The following is a 19,465-nucleotide window of genomic DNA, read 5'->3' on the forward strand; positions in this document are numbered from 1 at the left end:
AGCCCAGCTGCACTGGAGTTTTTCTTCCCAGGAATATAAGCCGGTTTGAAAATATTTTGGAGCCCTGCAGGAAGAGAACGATCAGGTGAAACCTGAGATGCAGTGGAAAAATACAAACAGTACCTGTCCTGAACGGGGCTGTAATTCCAGTTTTTAATCTTCTTTTATTTATCTTATTTTCTGGAAACACAACCTTCTCAGAGCCTGTGGCAGCACTTACAAGTACATGTGCGCTATCACAGTCGGCGTGAAGTGTTAGCCAAGCGTATGCAAACAAATAAACAGAGAAGACACCGGCAAACACATACCCAGACTTATGGACGTCTGGATGCAGATGCATATTTTCACCGGTAAGACATGCTCACAGCTGCACACAGACGCACACACATAGAGGGAAAGTCCCTGCTGCAGCGGTGTGCTACGGGTGGGTGGCCGCGACCAGCAGTGGCCTTTGGCTTTGAGTCCAAGGTGGGCTGAGAGTTTGTGTTCCACCCAACCCCCTTGGTGGAGAAACACAAAGAGCCACTGTGTTTAAGAAAAGAGTGAAGGTATGATAAGGTGGAGAGAGGTCTAGAGAAATGGGGTGGTGGGGGTGCTGGAAAAATGTTGAGTGATTTCTGGAATGCTTCAGAGAGATTTGAGATGGACAAACAAAGAAAAGCAAGCTGAGGAGGGAAGATGAGCCTGAGACAGAGGAAGATGACACAAAAGGGATGAGGAGAGCCAGAGAAAGACAGATGGAGAAGAAGGAAGGAAGGAGGGAGAAGTAGAGGGTAGCCAGATGGGACTCCGCTCTGAAACTTGTGACAGCCCGTGGGAGGAATATCTTTGCGAAACTCTTTTTCTGATTGGTGTGTTTGTTTTTGACAGCCGTACTGTGTTGGATGGTTAATCATAGCACAGCAAAAATGAACTCTCTCTTTGTTTATATTACTCTGTGTGGGTGTATTCAACTCGGACGCTCTATTTTTGAATCGATCTATTGTGTGACTGCGTGTGTGTCCTCCCCATTTCCTCCATGGCTTGTCTCTAAATTGCCTTGAGACGGCGGCGTGTAACGGCTGGAAGGCAGAGCAGCAAGCAGTTCTGGCCGGCAACTGCTGATCTGGATTCTGCTCTTAAATCCATGTCTAACAGGATGGCTTGCTTAGGGAGCTGTACTTGGATCAGGAGTAAGGAAAGTAAAGCCAGCGTGAAAAGAGGTTGCAGACTAGAATCTGTGCAAATGTGTGCGTGTGTGTTGTCGCTAAATTAAAGCTGGTCCCAGTCCAGCGTTTAGAGGAGGTTTGCGTCGGGTTGATGTATTGCTACGAGCCTGGATAAGAGGGATGAGCTCAGAATAACGAACATTTTTGCCTCCCTCTGTGGGTGTGGGTGTGTGTGTGTGTGTGTGTGTGTCAGACAGCTCACAGCTGTAGAGGGCAAAAAGCCAGACCCAGAGTCAGCCTCTATTGTCATGATAACGGTCGGCCTACCGTCTGCTTAATCAGCATAATTCTGCCTCTCAGTCTTTCTGTCTTTCATCCTCTGTCTAAATCTCATACTCTCTCTCTGTCTGTTTATCTTTCCATCTCTTTTCTTTATCATCTAACCCTCATCTGTCTTTCTTTTCTACTTTTATGTCTTCTTTTATCCCTCCACATCGCCCTCCCCTCTAAATCAGCGTTAATGCCACCGCTGAGTGTCTCTGGAAGAGCTGCAGCTCATATGCGTTTCTGTACACACACACACACACACACACACACACACACACACACTCACACACGTACACGTCTTGTTGTGGGTGAGGGCCACACACGCGCTTGAATGGCTGAGCTGCGAGTCTGCTGCTACTGCTATTTCACACATCCTGGCTTTTATTAGAGTTTTCCTCTCACGGTGTTCCACTTGTGTGCTTGTTAAAAAGGCTTTATATATGTAAACACATGGCGTAATTATCTGCTGTGTTGTTTTTAACTCACACCTTCTCCCTCTCGCGCACACACACACACGCACACACACACACACAAAGACAGCAGTTTCAGCAGTGGTCTGCGTCACCTGTAGTGAGCAGGTCCCAGTGGGGTTTGATGGGCGTCTTGCCAGACTGGAATCCTGGTGGGTTGCCAGATTGGCTGTCAGCAGATGAGCTGAACTTTGCCTCTGACTAAATATCCAGCTCTGACCCTTTTATTTTTGACATTCCTCTTTTGGGAGGACAGCTCAAAATCGTTGTACTTTAATACTACTGAAGTCTAGAGTAAATGATTTGTTGCACTAGTTAATATTCAAATGTGATGAACATTAGAATATTTTCGTCATTGTCCCTACCCAGTTTTTTTCCATTTCAAGATCACTACAAATGACAAAAGGAATCACTGAGATTGGCACTAAAACAAAGTGTCTAATAAAGAAACTGCATTTATTTTAAAAGTGACATTCATATGGTTCATATTTCCTTAATTAATAGCCCAGCTAGACAGATCAACTTTGAAATTAAAATTAAATATACAGGAGATTCAGACGTAGCAACACCCTTAGACAAAAACTGGTTCATCCCAAAGACAAAATACCCCAAAACAAACTAAACAACATGGTGTATTAGGTGCAGTGCACAGAAGAAACCAAATGGCGACTCCTCAAGTGCATAGCACAACACAGGAAAGCCACCTCAACGGGACAAGACTCAGCAGTACATCTGGAACTGTGGGAACATCTGCTCACATTTTGGACCAAGGAGACAGACGGTTTGTAAGGACTAAAGGAGGTTGTCTACCTTAGTTATGAATGATGAGTGTTGAACAGAGTTTGTTGCTTACGACGCCAGCTACCGGCCACCTACAGTCTACAGTCCACCTACAGTCTTGAGATTCCTTCCCAGGCATTTCAACCCCTACTCACACCTTGCCTCAGGTGACCTCAATATCTCACCTGATAGTGGGGTGGTCCTGTGTCTCATAGAGGTTTTACCTGGTGGTCTCAGTTGTAGTAATGACCCACACCTTTTTTTCACACCTTGGCTTATGTGATGACAAGTAGTGGATTAGCGAACCTCAAGACCATCTGCACCAAGGGTTCATTACCTGGGACTTCCAGTGGTTTAAGAACCGAAGAACCCTCTTGGACGAGGGGCAAAAAGTCTCCACAAACTGAAAGAAGTCCAGCTGTCGTCAATTTCAAACTCCTAAGGCAATTGGAGAATATTTAAAAGTGCAGCAGGTCTTGTGAAGTCGCGGGAGATGCACTGCTGACACTGCTGTTATTCTTTTCTATCAAACATACGGATAGAAAAGAGTAATATTTCCATACAGGATTGGTTGGTCTTGGTTAATGATTGCCTACAGTGCTGTTGATCAATGGGGTGCCAGTGGAAACTGTGCTACTGTTGTTTAAAAGGAACAGGAAAGGGGGAAGGCATGTTAGGAGGCAGTGAGGGAGAAGGAAAGGTAGGAGAGTAGAGATGAGAGTAGGGGCTTTAAATGTAGGATGGATTTGAAGCTGCCAGGCAGGAGGAAAAGAGAAAGATGACAGGATAGTCAATTTTCAATTCATTTTTATTTTTAGCACAACAAAAAATTGCAACAACACTCTCCTCATGGCGCATGAGAAGATAGCGACCCCTAAATAGCGATGGGGTTGTGGTGACGGCACATTTGGTAACCCCTATACGATCAGTTGAGCAACTATATGGTCGCCTTAAGCAGTCGTTTCGGGAACTGCTATTTTGACGGTTCATGATGGCATTGTTTTCTCCCCTGTATGTTTCGCTCTTACTTTCCTATATGCGTATATACATGTTGGCATACTTACAGTATTTAAGTTTCATTTAAGATTCATGTATCAGCTTGTGGTAATAAACTGAACATTGTTCTGTCGTGACGGGTGCTTCCCTTTTAAACAGCTGTTGTGAAATTGCTGTCACCACTTGAGTTTAAGGGGAAAAAAACATGAGCCCAAACACACGCTCTCTCCAACGAGCACAGTCCTACCTGTTACGTTTCAAATCTGGTTCAACCACATTTCAACTTTACCCAAGCTGATTTTAATTACTGTAGCAATGACAAACATGCTGCCCTGCGGTTCAGGAGTGCGTCAGGTAACAGTTTTTGGACTAGAAACGTGCTTCGTGCCAGATTTTCGATGTCACAGTGTACTAGAGAAAGACATATCTTTAAGGTATTCAGATTTCAGCTGGAGTTGTTCAGATATCACTAACACACCAGTTCTTCTCCTTTGGAATTCACCATCTGTGCACAGTTTTGCAAATTCCATATTCTGCATGAAAAATACAATGCATATGCAAACCACATCTGGCCCCAGGTCTGCTGGACTCACTTCTCTGCTCAGGCATGACTGATCAGGAATGCACAGTCGACCGCACCCTTTCTCCCTTTCAACCACTGGACGCAGTGTGTGTGTGTCTGTCTGTGCTTGAGTGTGTGAATGCCCTACTCAGATTACCGGAGTTCATTTGTCTTGTAAGCTCTGGTGCCACTCCTTTTTATTCTTTTCATGCTAAAGTATCACCTCGTCGGCCCCCTCTCCTTTCCTGTTTGCTCTTTTGCCTTTCTTTGTTCGCTTCAGACTGTTCGGTCAGAAAGATGAACAGAAACAAAGCCTTTCACCTCGTAAATCTGCGGCATGAGCACAGGGAGCCTGTAGACATATCGTTGAACTCGATGCAGCCTCTCATGCTGAATTTATCTGCTTCACAGATGTGGCTCGGATGCACACCCAGTCTGAGCTTCCTTGTTCTTTGTCCCAGTGATGGTGTATTTGCTCACACGGTGCGTGTGTGCATATGCTAGAGCGCACAGGCAGACTTACAAGCACACTTTTAAGAGTGTTGAGTCAGCAGCTGCTGCTTCGGGTTCAGGGGTGAGAGGTCAGAGGTCATTACCTGCTTTGCGCTTTTGCCTTTATCTCTATGGATAATCTGCACTCGCACATGAGTCTTAGACACGGTGATGGGCCGACACGGGAGGGCCGCAGAAGAATGGTGCTCCTAGTTAAGCCTGCAACTTTTTTACCAAGAAGTAAGAGAATTCAGGAGCACAGTATAACACACAGACACACACAACAATGACAGTATACAAGTACTTTCAGCTGGAAAATTGGACTGTGGAATGATGGAGCACGTGGGCAGCGGGATGTGGGATTTGTCTTCTTCCAGGGGGAAGTGACAAAAGTTGACTCCAAAGGTTTGAGAGAGTTTAATCTTGGAAAAACTCAACAAAAACTTGAGTGTGTGTATGTAGGGCTTTTTTGTGTGTGTGTGTCATCAAAGACTTATTCCATAGAGACCAAAAACTGTATAATGTTTGAAAAAACTGTTGAAATAGCTGTGTTATCCTTGATTAAAGATCGCTATCTTTAAAGGCACGCGCAACCATAAATACACAAACATGCTTTATTCCCTCCAGGCCTTGTGATAGTGTTGTTTACTGACTGTCATCTGATTGTAAATTGTTAGGCACGTACAAAAATGAACTGACACATAAACATACAACATTTTCTGGACGATTTAACCTTTGGATGAAGTGCCAAGGCTCCTCTGACCTGCAGCTAAACGTTTGTTTTAGGGGTTAAAGTAATTTCAGTCTGATGGCCTCCTCCTGTGGCCTGAAGTGGTAATTGCACACAATATAGGCTGCAGAAAAGAAAGCAAGCTTTGTTTCACGTGATTAAATGTGTGAGGCGGCAGGCTTTCCCCCCCCCAATTTGTGGGAAACCATAAGTTTCACAGTTTCTAATAGATTTAAACAAGTTCTGCAGTAAGTTATGCCTGTGTAAAAGTGTCCAGATGCAGTGTGAAGTGTGACAAATAGGGTGTCAAATAAAATGTTTTCAAAAAGACAGACATACTATTGAGAGTGCAACAGCTGATCATCTTTACGACTGATTAATCTCCTCTTTTCTCAGATAATAGATGATTATTTTTATCTGCTAGAAGATCCAAAAATGATGTCTCAAAAAATCCTTTTTCCTCCATCCTCTCCAGAGCGAAACCTACTGTTATTTAGCACAAAGTAACTGGATTCCCACCGAAAGCACACACGATGTTTGTCGTTTTTCATAAAAAAAATCAAAAAAATTATTTTCCAAATGATTTAAGCCAGTTCATTCTGAAGGAATCAACTACTTAATTTTAAAAAAGAAAACAAAAAACTGCACCATATTTCATGGAAACTGATGAATATTGTGATGCAGATTATATGAAACAACAACAAAAAAAGCATGGTAGTGGACTTCAATGCTCCAGAGGTCCAGCAGCCCACCACTAGAGGGCTGTTGCTAGGCCTGGGCCAGGTCTGGAAGCCCAGCAGCAGCCCTCTAGTGGTGGGCTGCTGCTGGGCGTCCAGGCCTGGCCTACCTCTCCCCCTGGAGGTCTGAAGTTGCTCAGCAGCTAACCTGAGAGGACACTTTATACTGTGTGACTCACATTTTCCTTCCCTAGTAGTCTATTATCACATGAGTTAATCACTTTACTCCCTGTCCCGTGTTCCCTGTGTGCCTGCGGTTTGTTTGTGGTTGCCTTTATCAGTCGTGATTTCTTAATATGCAGTTTTTGCCAGAAGGAGCAAAGCACGAACATTGAGTATGACTTATCTGTGTAGGTGTTGCGTAGGTGTCGTATCGGGGTGGCCAACGTTTATGATTAATGTCTTTCTCACACACCAGCCTTTCAACCTCCCATAACTCTTAACAGTATTATTGTGTAAATCCAAAATGATGTAATAACACCTGTTTACAAAGAAGACAATCAACAGATAAGTAATGACGTCTCTTTAGGTAGAAATTTTTGAAAAGTGGGCGGATCTTCCTGTAAGTTGCAGGTGTAAATATATTCTTGCTGTAATTGAGTTTCATCAGGTGTAAATCTGACACTTGTGTGTGCAAGATTCCAACACCTCCAGGAGGAACTTTTTATATAGAACATACAGTATATAACACACGCATGCACATAGAAGTCAAGCATGCTTTCCTTTACTTACATTACCGTCCTGTGGATGTACCATAATGTAAAGCAGATTTCCTAAACACTGAATGTGACTGCAGTCGAACCAAATTGGGGAAACAAATGCCTTCCAGAAATACGACTTTAATCAGCTGGTGTCAAACCGTACAGTTTAGAATTTGTTGCCCAAAAGTGGTCTTTTACAAACAAACACACACATGCGCAAAGGCACCAACTGTCCCAGTAAATGTGGGGTGCTCTGGTGTAATAAAAGCCTTCCTCTGTGGTGGAGCTGAACCCCTGTGTTTAACTGCCTGTGTGAATGTGTTACCGCTGAGAAGCACACACTGTGAAACTGCACATACTGGGATTTGAAACTTGGCAGAAACACTGAGTGAGGCTTTTAAAAGATAGTTGTGCACTGCTGGATGCGCTAAATGCTACTTTTTTCCAGCTCGGCTTCTTTATCTGCTGTATTTACCTTTTGTTTGGTGAGTGTGTATCAATGTCAGGTATACCCAGGCACTAATGTGTGATTGGGTTACCTGACAAACAGGTTGGCCCTCATGTCCCAGCTTTATGTCTGTGGGACACAAGCAGTGGCAGCGTGTGTTTATATTTAGAATCTATACATTTAAAATCTTATCAGAGTACATAGTTATATCCATTCAGTCTCTTTCTTTTTGTTCCTTTTCCCACCTGGTCAGCTCTAACTGTACCGCTTGTCTTTTTGATGCAGGAATGTGTGAATCCAGTCAATACTCTGATAAGATTTAGAGTAATTTAGCCTTAATTGCCCTGTACTTCTTCACTGTCTGGATTTTTGTTTGCTTTTCCTCTTGTCCTCTCTTGTCACGTCTGATAGGAGTGTCCCAACATGACATTAGTGACCCATGGTTTCCTGTTTAAACACCAGTGTGTTTAGAGTCTGCATCGTTTTCAAAGCTAATCACTGACACACGGCTCTGATGGTATAATCGTGTTTACATTCTGAGGTAACGTGACACTCTTTTTGGAGCCTTTAATGTCTCTGATGAAAGATTAAAGCCTGCTTAAAATGTGTTTTGTATTTAATGCCAACAACAGGGAAGAAAATGGTCTGTATTTGATTTATAGTTAAGCAAAATATGTTTTCACATCCAGTTTTAGTTAACTATAATAACCTTGATCATAGCTGGAAAAAACATCTTCTCTATGTCACTCTATTCAAATTTAATTGTGTACATTATCAAGGTTTTAATGGATTAGACACGAGAAAGCTGTGCTTCTGCTTCTACGCAGTCAGAGATGTTTACGCTCTTCTTTTGGTGACACGCCACCAAGCTGAAGATGCTGAATGTCCACTTGTCTATAATCTGCAGTTTAATATACTGATTATCGTCAGTGCTTTATCTCCTTCATGTGCACTTCATTAAATATAAATGAGGGGGGTTTGAATCACAACGGTGACCTGTGATGAAATTTTGACTCCATTTATGGGTCATGTTATTAAGCTTCACTTCCTCAAAAAAGAAAATAAATTAATCCTGAATGCAGCCAGATGCTCTGTGTTTGAGTTGTCCGTTAATCGTGTTCTTGTGACTGTAATGTCTCTTGACAACCTTAAAGAAATTCCTTCAAATTTTCCACCAAAGTTTAGATTTTGGTGGTGAAATGTTCACTTGCTGTGACCACACGTTGGTTTCTTTTCTTGTGATTTCTTAGGGAAGGAAAGAAAAAATCTTTTTACACGTCGGGCTGAAACTTTTACTTCAACTCAAGGATTGAGTGATTATAATTTGCTGCTGTTTTACAGGTCAAGGTCACAAAGCACCAGGTTAACTATTAGTTATGTCCTTATCCCCCTACATCATTCCCTCTGTTGTAATAAAACCTACTTTGTTGTCCCACTTTATTGACGTCTTACTGATCGCTGCTGCACAGTAGAGTAATGCTGGTTAAATATTAAAGGGTTTATGGCTTTATGTCTCACCACTGTGACCGAAGGTCTTCAAAAATATATCTGTAGTGTGTACTTGATTGCCTATATTTGTATATTCCAAGCTAGGCTTGGAAATGAGCTTTGGGCTTTGTGCACAAACAAGTGCCGACGTAGTAGATTTTCTCTCTAAGGGGAACCTCAAATGAGGTCGGGGACCTGAGAGAGCAATAAGGGTTTAAGTCTAAGCTTGCACCACATCGCAGTCACAGATCTGGAATCGTCTTTCAGTAGCGTAATGGATCCATAAAAAAAAACCTTACGGTGCCAGATCTTTGTCTTGACGATCTGACGATCCTCTAATTTACCACCTTTTCTGGGGTAAACAAGAAGGTGAGAATGGTTGATGAGGTTTCTCAGCCAGGCCTACGTGTGTTTGTGTACTCACTCATTCAGTTTTTTGTCACACCTTAGTGGTATTGTGCTCCCTATGCTTTTACACTCAGGTGGGAAGGCTCCACCCCCCCTACATACATGTTTTTATCCCTGAGGGCCTTTGTGTTCCTCACACACTGCATGTTTCCCAACAGTAGTTAAGGGTTAGTACTGCTGAGGCTGGGGTTAAAGCTGTTTTGTGTTCAAAATGAAAGAACCTGTGGGATATTGATAACAGGGAATGTAAATAGAAGCGTATGTGGGGTGGAAAAAAGGTGTTTAGGAGGTAGGAAAGGACATAAGGAGGGTGTGATGAGTGGTTGCCATGCCAGTAAATGAATGGCGGGGCGGAGCAGCGATCAGGGAGCGCAGAAAACTGAAAGAAGAGAGGCAGGGAATAAGGAAGAAGGGACGGGCTGACTCGTATTTCAGCTTCATGTGTGAAGGGTTGGGTGTAACCTTAACCCTATACTCACAGCACAACTCTAGTTGTGTCAACTCTAGTAGTCACGCACTTGCAGGACTTCAGGAGTCCCGAAGAGCGGAGTCTGGGCAATCCTCACCAGCATACCCTTTCTTTTTAACTCACCTGGGTGCGATAAGCAGGTGTGGGCTTGCCTTCCCAATTCTTGCTTTATCACTGGTGTAGATCAGCTGATTGGAGAGCCAGAGCTTGGTCAACACTGGGACCTTTTATCACAGCCTTTGCTTAGCACGCCTTTTCCTCAACCACTAGTGACGGTAATATTTGCGGAAAAGGGATCAAAACAGGACTGAGAGGAAAACGAATGAGGATTCGCAAGAAGTTGGTTGTAAATTCTCTGGAAAAACTTGACAGGCATCCTCATTTCTGCTGCACACCCAGCAAAGGGAGTATCACATGTGAGTGTGCCTATGCCAGCGCGTGAGCATGCAAGTAACTTCATCAGGACAGCAACAAACCCGGGAACCTCTTAACCCCTTGGTCAGGCCCTGGCTCTAAGATGGTGCGACTCAGCTGGCGCGTGCTAACAACTGGAGATAACAACACTCAGGGGCACACATGGTCGTGAACAACAACCGCTGATTTGCTGAGACTGAAAAGAATCGTAGGGTAATTTGGAAACCTCTCTCCACCCTGTCATGCACCACTGAGGAACATAACAGAAAAAGGGGACTGTGCACAGAGAAGTGTGCGCCGCGGAAGGGCGGTGATTTTCCTGATTGCTGGATTGCTTAAATACCCCTTTGGGTTTGGGAATCACGCCTGGAGTTTTAAGGCACAAAGGAGGACAAGAAAGGAGAAGATGATTTAAGTTTTTGCGGCAGAGAGATGAAGTGAAGGAGGAGGCTGTGTGGGTCAGAGTCATGATGTGGAAGTGCGCTAAGCAAATGGAAAGCAAAGCGGGATATGGCTGAATGTCCTGCTGGAACTAATTCAGTGCTTATTGTTGAATCTGAAGAGTCTGAAACAGTTTAGTAAGTGTGAATATCTGGACAACCCACCGACCTAAAGATTTACGGCTGGGGATTTATTTATTTTTTTGCTCAGTTTTAAAGAAGACCTCTCTGAGGGACAATGAGAGGAGACAGGAGATCCGCATCATTCCGAAAGGAGAAACCGGCGGGCCTTTCCCGGGCTCTCAGCTGGCTCAACGTGTCCAACCTCTCCCGCCAGAGCAGACGCGTCTTCCAGAGCCAAAACGAGCTCAACGTGGTTCACAGCCGCCACCCGTACTCTCAGTCTCACAGTCACCTTCACACCTCAGACGGAGACGAGCGTGAGGACGACGATAACTGGGTGTACCGGCCTCAACACAAAATAGGTGAGAGTGGGGAAACAAAAAGAAAAGCAGTGATTATTTTATTTTTATACTGGACACACACCTACTTAACCATATGTGTTGGCTACGTCTCTTTGAGCTTGTTAGAATGGTTCTTTGTTCTCGAGCTCAGTTAGAGAGACGGTGTTTACACGCACAAGCAAAACGAGTACTGTTTCATTCTCTTTCTTATGGCACCCTATTCTCGATCTCCACAACCCTCACACTTCCTGGTTCCCTTAGAGACTAAGTTGGATGTGTGTGTTTGTGGTCAGCAGGACTTGTGGCTGGTCAAAGGGCACTTTGTCCCTGTGTGATAAGTCAGCAACGATACATCAGCGCGGTGATGTCACAGGCTGGTACCAATGTGAGTGTAGGATTTGGTGCCAGGGAGAGGGCGTGTTTGTGTTTGTCTAGACCTGGATAGCTCATCAGTGAGACCAAGAAACTAAATAATAGTTTCTTTTAGCTCTTTAGTTTAGAATTTTAATATTGGACATCTTTCTGTCTGAGGTAAGAATGAAATTTAAACCTGGCAGTATTTTAGGGGTATTAAGTTTCCAGTTTCTCATTATTTATTGATTGGTTCATTAGTTGTGTGCCGGGGTACATGCATCTGTGCATACTCGGTCAGAGGTGTCAGTTAGACTTTAGGGAGAGTGGTTGTAACTGTAGCCTAACCTTTACCTGAGAATGGAAAAAGACACCCAGTGGTAGTCGCATTAACTCTCACACTTGCTGCCATTGGTAGTTTCACTCACACTGTACATTAACATTAAAATTATTGCCAATACTTTAGATACACTTGGAGCGGGATAGGTTATACATGCATACATGCTTGGACACAAAGATTTTGGTGAGGCAGGTGGGACAAAAATACAAACCAAATAAAAAGCAGATATTGTAGCCTAAGTTTCAGACATTCAGGATCAGTATCTGCCCATGTTTCACTCGCTATTACACTAATGGTAACATAACAAGTTGTTATCAGTTTCAATAGGCAAATTACATGTGTTGTCTCTCTGCCTGGCTCTGCGTTTTATTTTTAAAGCAGTTCAGCAACATGACGACTGGTTGCTTCCAAATCTGAACTTTCTTTATCTTAATGTGGCCAACAAATCGGTGCAAAGCTTCCTGGGGTAAGATTGTCACAATAGCATGGAGACTTACATGGAGCAATAACAATGATTTAGCAGCATAGGCGCCACATGTAGCCTCAGTCTGCTGTCGATGCTAAGAACATATTTTGAATCTGTGTCCCTATTGGTGGTCAGGGCTGGAGTAGTGTCACCTGACAGTATATGATGACATTTTGTTGCTCCAGAAAAGTGAGCTTGTTGCTGCTCTTGTCAAGTTTTTACAAGTTTCAGCCCTTCCTTCCTTCTCACTCTACCACCTCTGAACCTGCCCCTTCCTAAAACAGCTCAGAGACGCACATAGCTGAAGGGCCTGACATTTTTCTCATAGTTAAAAGGTTAAAGCAGAAGCCGGTCAAAGTTTATATGGTAACTGTATTGGTATGTAGTGTTTTGTTTTTAGTTTTAACTGAAGGATTTTTTTTTTCTGGTTATAATCTTGAACTTGAGATTACATATAATATTATTTGTGTCCTTTAACTCTAGAGATAAGCGTTGCAGCGCTGTGGTGCAGCCTAAACCTTTATGGATTTTATATCTGCAAACCAAGCACGCGCCCTTTTATTGCCCGCATGTGGTTCAGTGGCAGAAAATGTCTTTGTATTCAAGCCAAATCTTTATCTGAATGTACTACACCGCATGTGATTCCACTGTTTGATCTGTCTTACGTAAGAAGATCATCCTACCTTATTTGCTGTCTGCCTATCTCATCCGTGGTTGCCCCTCACGCTGGCGACAGGAAAGCTCTTTGCTGTCATGATTTCTTCACAGATCTCTTTCAGTCCTTTCTTGGAATAATTACAAAATCTTAAATCTAAAATTTTCACTCACATTTTAAAGAAACAAATCATTTTCCCATTAAATATTCAGAAAAAAAAGGGGGGACTAATTTATTTACCAAGGGATATATTTTCCAACTACAAAGCTTGGAGATGGAGATGATGCATTCAAGTGTGAATAAGTGATTTTAAACAATAACAAGACAGGAACCGATCAGACTTATTGCATTAGACTTTTGTTTTTCACAAGCTAATGCTCTTTCTCCTGCTGTTTCTTTTTACAGCCTCTTTCTTTCAGTCTTTCTCTCTTTCTCTCTGTTGTAGACAGACTGTATCTTTTTATAGCTAATTCCAGGCCAGAGAGAGTGTCATAGACAGGTCAATATAACACACACACACACACACACACACACACACACACACACACACACACACACACACACACATATACGTAGTGTACAGATGCACACTGCACACAGAGGAAATGTCTCGGGAATAAGTCTCCAGTTTGAACCTTAAGTATTTTTAACATCTGGATCTTGCTTCCACACGCCTGCCAAGACCCATTACAAGGCATATGGGCAGCCACACACTGTGCCTCTGTGTAAATATAGCCCGAAAATGAGTGCCTGGGGATGCAAAACCTACAATTTTGATGTAGCCTCCAGCTCGGCTGGTTGGGTGTTTGTCTCGGTTGTTGAGGTAACGGGTGTGTGAGTGAGTGAGTGCTTCCTGGGCCAGTTGCAGCCCCGACAAAACGTTGCAAAAGTTGTTTTATTTATTGGTTTGATTGATAGATATATATATATATATATATATATATATATATATATATATATATATATATATATATATATAATTTTTTTTTTTTTTCCAGACGGAAATGGTGACTCGTCAGACACCCAGCCTATTCATTGTCTGCAATGCCTTTATAGTTATGGGTTATATACAGATCACTGCTGATTGGTTAAAACCTCCAACACACCCACTAAATGAGAGGAAATGTGGCCCAAAAAGCATGTTACCAAAAACCTGCAGGTTTCAGTAAAAAAACAAAACAAAAACAAGGCAGAAAATGGCAAAAGTGCTCCTGGTGTGGCTCAATTTGACATTTATTAACTTTATTAAGATTCTTAAAAAAACTTTGAGCAAGTGTAACATATAGCTATATTTTGTAACAGCTATTCCTTCCTGTTTTAGGAATTGAAATACAGGTGATAGGGTCCCAGTTCTTTTGTATATCAAATTAATTTAAACAAATGTAAATAAATATATCATTACCAAGAATTCTAAGGGAATAAAAGTAAAACAAAAACAATCAGTTCATTCAATAAATTTCCTCCTGTAGCTGGCACCTGATGTGTGCTGAAGGATCCAGTAAGGATCCAACGGCTTATGCTGTGTCCCAATTCTAGGCTGCATACGACCGCTGTATTTATTATCTAACTGTTTTTTTTTTTTTCCATATAATGTCATTGTTTGATTTATTAGCTCCGTACCAGACAGTATCATTTTAAGTTCCAACAAACCATCTTGCAAAAAACAAACTGTGGATTTGGAGCAACTGCAAAATCAGTCTGACCCCTGATCTCCAAAACGTCACAAAATATCACAATGCCAATTAAACTTTATAAAGGGATAGTTAAATGTTTTCCAGGAGCTTTCCTATTCTGTGTGTGAGCTGTTTTACCACCATTTGTTTTGGTTTTTTTTGTTGGTTTTTTCCCTTTTTGATAAGGGGCACTTGGAAGCACCCATGTCAGAGAAGCATCGCAAAATTTAGATATTTAATTTACTGTCATAGAAAAGCATAAAAGGCAACATTTCGAATAAGGAACCAACCTGCAGCTGGTGGGACCCCATCAGACAGTGGAATCTAGGTCTCAGTTGTTAACTGTACTCCTTATTGGTTGTTATTTATAGATCATCAAGCCACCAGATGAAGGTGCACTCAATGTCTTCTTGTTTATCCAGATGTTTTCCTTTGGCAAGTGTACCTGCACCGTGTTAACATGGAAGTTTGGAGATTTGGGGATTAGTCTTCAGCAGAGTTTTACGTGTGATGTAGTTTTTGGTATCTACAGTGTGTCACTGTGTCACATATTTGGAGCAGGAGCACAGTGACCTAAATATTAACCATACCTTGGCACGCCACAGCTGTGGCAGAACCAGAATTAGGTTCCACATTATTGAAGATGTGTTTATTAAGGCAGGCTTTAAGAAAAGGGTATTTGAGGACACATTTCTCTTTGTGGGATGCTTGGTGAAATTTTTGAGAGGCTTCACAGACCAAACTCTTGCATAACTGTCTTTTTTTTTTTTTTGGAGGGTTTTATACAGGCACACACAGAAACACACTCATCATTACCGTGTAGTCGTTGTGTAAATCCAGATTAGCAGATGATAATTTGCTGTAGGGAGAGGAGATGTATAAACCAGGAAGGCCTCATTAAAAGACAGACACAGAAATCTGGTGATGTGGCCCACAGCCCAGGGCTAAACACACCAGTGCTGTACATAGAAACACGCGAAGCATTCATTAAAAAAAGCATATCTATAACAAGTGTTATACACTTCTAAACTGCTTCTAATCATTTTTCTCTTTTCTCCTATGTGCTGCTGTCGGTGATGATCCACAGGTAAGTCCGAACTTTTTCTTCCTCTCTGATCCTCCTTTGTATCTCTTTGCCAGCTGACCCCAGATCAGTCTTATTGTGTGCTGAAATGCTCCTAATCCCGGTACACACAAGAGTTCAGCTTTAGCTCAAATTAAGTCACCCCCTCACCAATCCCTTAATCTCTGATTTTTTTTTTCACCCACCCTTTTGAATCATATTGTATGTATTCTATTACCTCTGTGTTGTGGCCTCTAATCCACAAAAGGCCTGATTCACTGGTGAAAAAAGGGCAAGCAGAGGAAAAACAAGTGATTACGTTGCTGAACATGGTTTTAGCAGCTTGTGAGGGGATAGAGGTCTCGGGGTTTAGTTTGATAGGATGAACTGATATTGTCCCAGTGGCGAGGTAAAAAAAAAAAAGACCTCTTCACGACAAATGCGTGAGTTATAATGACGTAATACGAACAGAAATAATCTTTTTCCGTCATTTTAGAGCCAATATGTTCATGTTTATCCTTACATGTGTTCTTTTTTTGTTCATTTTCTATCTTTGTGTTTTGCTACTAATCACTTCTTCTTCTTCTTCTTCTTTTTTTTAAATGGCAGAGTCAGATTTTTTTCAGATTCCTTCTCGTCGCGTGTCTAAATATATAAATACAAACAAGCTTAGTTGCTTAATTTTTATCTGCCTTTGCTATTTAGTCTTATCTCTAATGCAAAGTGTGCCGCAGTTAAAACATGGCATACTTGCACAGCAGTGGATGTGACAGAGGATGTCCTGGACACTTAGATAAGATGCTGTCTGTGTTTCTGATACGGGCCCTTTGACGTGATTCAAGTCCTAAAACGGTGTTTAATCTGAAGGCGGTCTGCATTGTAGAAGCTGAAATCTCCCTGTATGTTTGCATCCTGCACCCACAGAAGGAGGTTGTCACTGTGTGCTGCCATGTAGTCCATGTGCAGAAATATACTTGAAGAAGATAATCTTTAATGAAACAATTCAATTGAAGCATGTTATGGGCTGAATTTTTCAAAATTGCAATAGTAAATATATAATTCATAAACGTGAGAAAAGAAGACTGAGTAAATATTTGAAATTAAGTTTATTCCTTTTTTTGTAGATCATTTAAACAAGAACGCTGTAAAATTTTGCTATACTGACCATTGGCTCGCACTGACTTCGGAAACTAATCTTAACAAGACTGTGTTTGTGTGTAAAAGCGAAGGAAATCCACATCTCTGCTTTGACAGTTTCAGCTTTGCGAGAGCGGTGATTACGCAGGCCTCAAAATGCTGCTTGTAAGCCAAAGGTTTTATAGGAGAAGGTTAAAGTTAAAGCCATTCTGGCCAATTAAGGTGAAGGTTTGATGAAGTGAGATTTTACTGTTTGGTTAGATGGGTTTATTCAAGCATTTTTCTTCCAAGGCTGCGTTTTTGTGGCTTTCTCATTTCAGTCAATCATGCTTTCCTTGAGGCTCCACGTCACACGAGGTCACACTTACACATTTGCACACTAGTCAGCCTCTAATTGGCCACATCTGGTTGAGACAGATGTGTTATAGCCTGCAAGCAACAATCACGCTTGGACGTCATAGTTTTATTACGATTGTGCCAATTTAATCCTCTTTTGGAACATCTGCACAGAGCGTACACTCTGCCAAGTAAGTAGGGAATAGTTATAAATATCAGCATTAATTATATGCAAGGTTAATCACCGTTGCTGTAATTATGTAGTGGAACCATAACATCTTAAAGACACGAAGTAAGCCTTTGTCTGTTTTGTGTCTGCTAAACATCTGTTTATACAGTATACAACAGAAGTGAGCACACACCTATACAATATCACTGTCATATTATTCAAAACTGCATCAGCTTACAGTGCACCAATTCTAGGTTGTCTACTTGGGTATTTTTTCTTGATGTAAAATGAAAAGCTAACAGTTAAAGTTTCCATCCATCCATCCATCCATCCATCCATCCATCCATCCATCCATCCATCCATCCATCCATCCTCTTACATTTAACAGACAGATAAATAATGTCTTTATTGAGTTCTTGGTCTTTAGTTGCCTGAACCAACCTAACTGTTTTTTACAGTATAAAGTACCAGCGTCTGTGTTCCAAGCTATCACTCTTTCCAAGTCTAACAATAACCCTAACTATAGATGAGGGTTGGTAGATCACCTCCTGAATTACGGGTTTTGCCTCTTGGATCAGCTAACACAGCGCCATTCTGTTTTGGACGGCTATATTCCTCTTCTGATAAAGTTCAGTAGTCACCAGTAGCCCTGGGCAGATTCATAGCAAACAGGGTTTAGCCATCACGCATTGTTATGTACTGTATGTGTGGGCTTTGGAATATAAATGAATGCTAAGGGTTCTGGGTTTTACATAACTTACCACAGATCACTTAAGATCAAAGGCTGCCACACCAAATGTGTTTTTGCAGAGGAAGAGAAAGCCATTACAGCGCATCATTGGTTATCAATCAGAATCAGAATACTTTATTGATCCCTGGGGGAAATTATTTGATGCCATTTTGCATTCTGCTATCCAGTCTGGACTAAGCCAAACTTTATGTTGACTCTTTATTTTACTCTTGTCAATGTGCACTGTGTTGTCTAGCTGCATATATTGATTTACTGGGTTTGTAGAGAGTATGATTTTCCCCTCTTTTTTTTAGATTTGAAAGCACAGTCAAAGTCTTTGATTACTATCATTTCAGCAAACCTAAAACTAATCTTCCTTTTGTGAAAAGCGTACCTCATGTGAGCTTTACAAAGCACTTTAAGTCATAGAGGAATGGCCCAGAATCAGATCCATAAGCTATTCTCGCTGCACATCTGAACAAGGTGGTAAAAAAACATCAGTTTAACACCCATAAACCAGATGTATTTTCATGTGTATTTCCAAAACCTTGTAAGTGAGCCTGTATTTCTGTCTGCGACTGGCACGACGCTGAGGGCGATTGGGATCGGCCTGCCTGGAGAGTTTGTGATGCACCACGCTTGTAACTGCGTCTGATAACAAGCAGTTGAATTGTGGGGATTAAAGCGATTATATTTGATCAGCGCACAATGGATCGGCCTCAAGCCGGGGCCCCCTGTCTCACTCTGAACTGCTGACTGCCCAGATTCTCTGCCATCATTATCCAGTAAAAGCTTCACACTGTGCATATTTGTGTGTGTGTGTATATATTATTGTTTTTATTTTTGCCTCCTCCCAAGCAACAAATGTATTCTTTAAAACCATGTATTTGACTAAATGCCACATATGTATACATATATGTGTGTACTTGGGTATCTGTGAAGGTGACCAATCAGGGGGCTTGTGGGTGACAGTGGAGTTTTAGATCGAGGCTGAGCTTCTCGCTCTGATGGGCGGGGAGATGGGGTGGGGTTGAGGGTAGGGGGGTGTCAGTGCGGTAGAGAGATATCCAGGGATGTAGGGAGAGAGGGAGGGGAAGCAAAGTGAGGGGGGGTCGCAAGGCAGTTTCCTGCAGTGTAGAAGTTGGCTTGCTGCCACTCGGAGCGTGTGCATGTATGTGTGAGAGGGGAAAGAAGGGGAGGGAGATGGAGAGTGGAGTGTATGTGTCAGGATCAGTGTGTTTGCGTTTGATCGGCTTGAGCGAGCGGTGTGGAGAAACCGGGAGAGAGGACGAGAAAAGGAGGACAAGCAGAATGGTTATGAGGAAATGGTGAACCGCAAGAAAAAAGGAGGAAACTGCAGTTTTGTTTGGGGGAAATAAGTGAAGAATCATGTTCTGTCTGAAAGGTGAGTGTAGCCGCTCATTGCATGAAAGCTCTGGCACTGACTCGGTGTGAGTGTGGAGTTTTCCCC

The 19,465-nt window shown here is 42.2% G+C and overlaps 1 protein-coding gene across 3 annotated transcripts in view; it reads left to right on the plus strand.

Moving 5' to 3' along the window:
• The window catches only part of nhsl1b (NHS-like 1b), a 101,423-nt gene that overhangs the window by 33,273 nt on the left and 48,685 nt on the right, over positions 1–19,465 (plus strand). The window contains exon 1 of one of the 3 annotated variants that reach the window (XM_085431846.1): positions 9,778–11,095. The exons of the other annotated variants lie outside the window; for them this stretch is intronic. Coding sequence (XP_085287972.1) covers positions 10,849–11,095 — 247 coding nt within the window. The 5' untranslated portion in view covers positions 9,778–10,848. Of the gene's footprint in view, positions 1–9,777; positions 11,096–19,465 lie in introns of those variants that run through there. 3 annotated transcript variants of the gene reach the window in all.

Source organism: Copadichromis virginalis, linkage group LG15 (genome assembly GCF_057382275.1).
Source record: "Copadichromis virginalis isolate Kocher_CV1m ecotype Utaka linkage group LG15, C_Virginalis_male_GT1.1, whole genome shotgun sequence".
NCBI lineage: Eukaryota > Metazoa > Chordata > Actinopteri > Cichliformes > Cichlidae > Copadichromis > Copadichromis virginalis.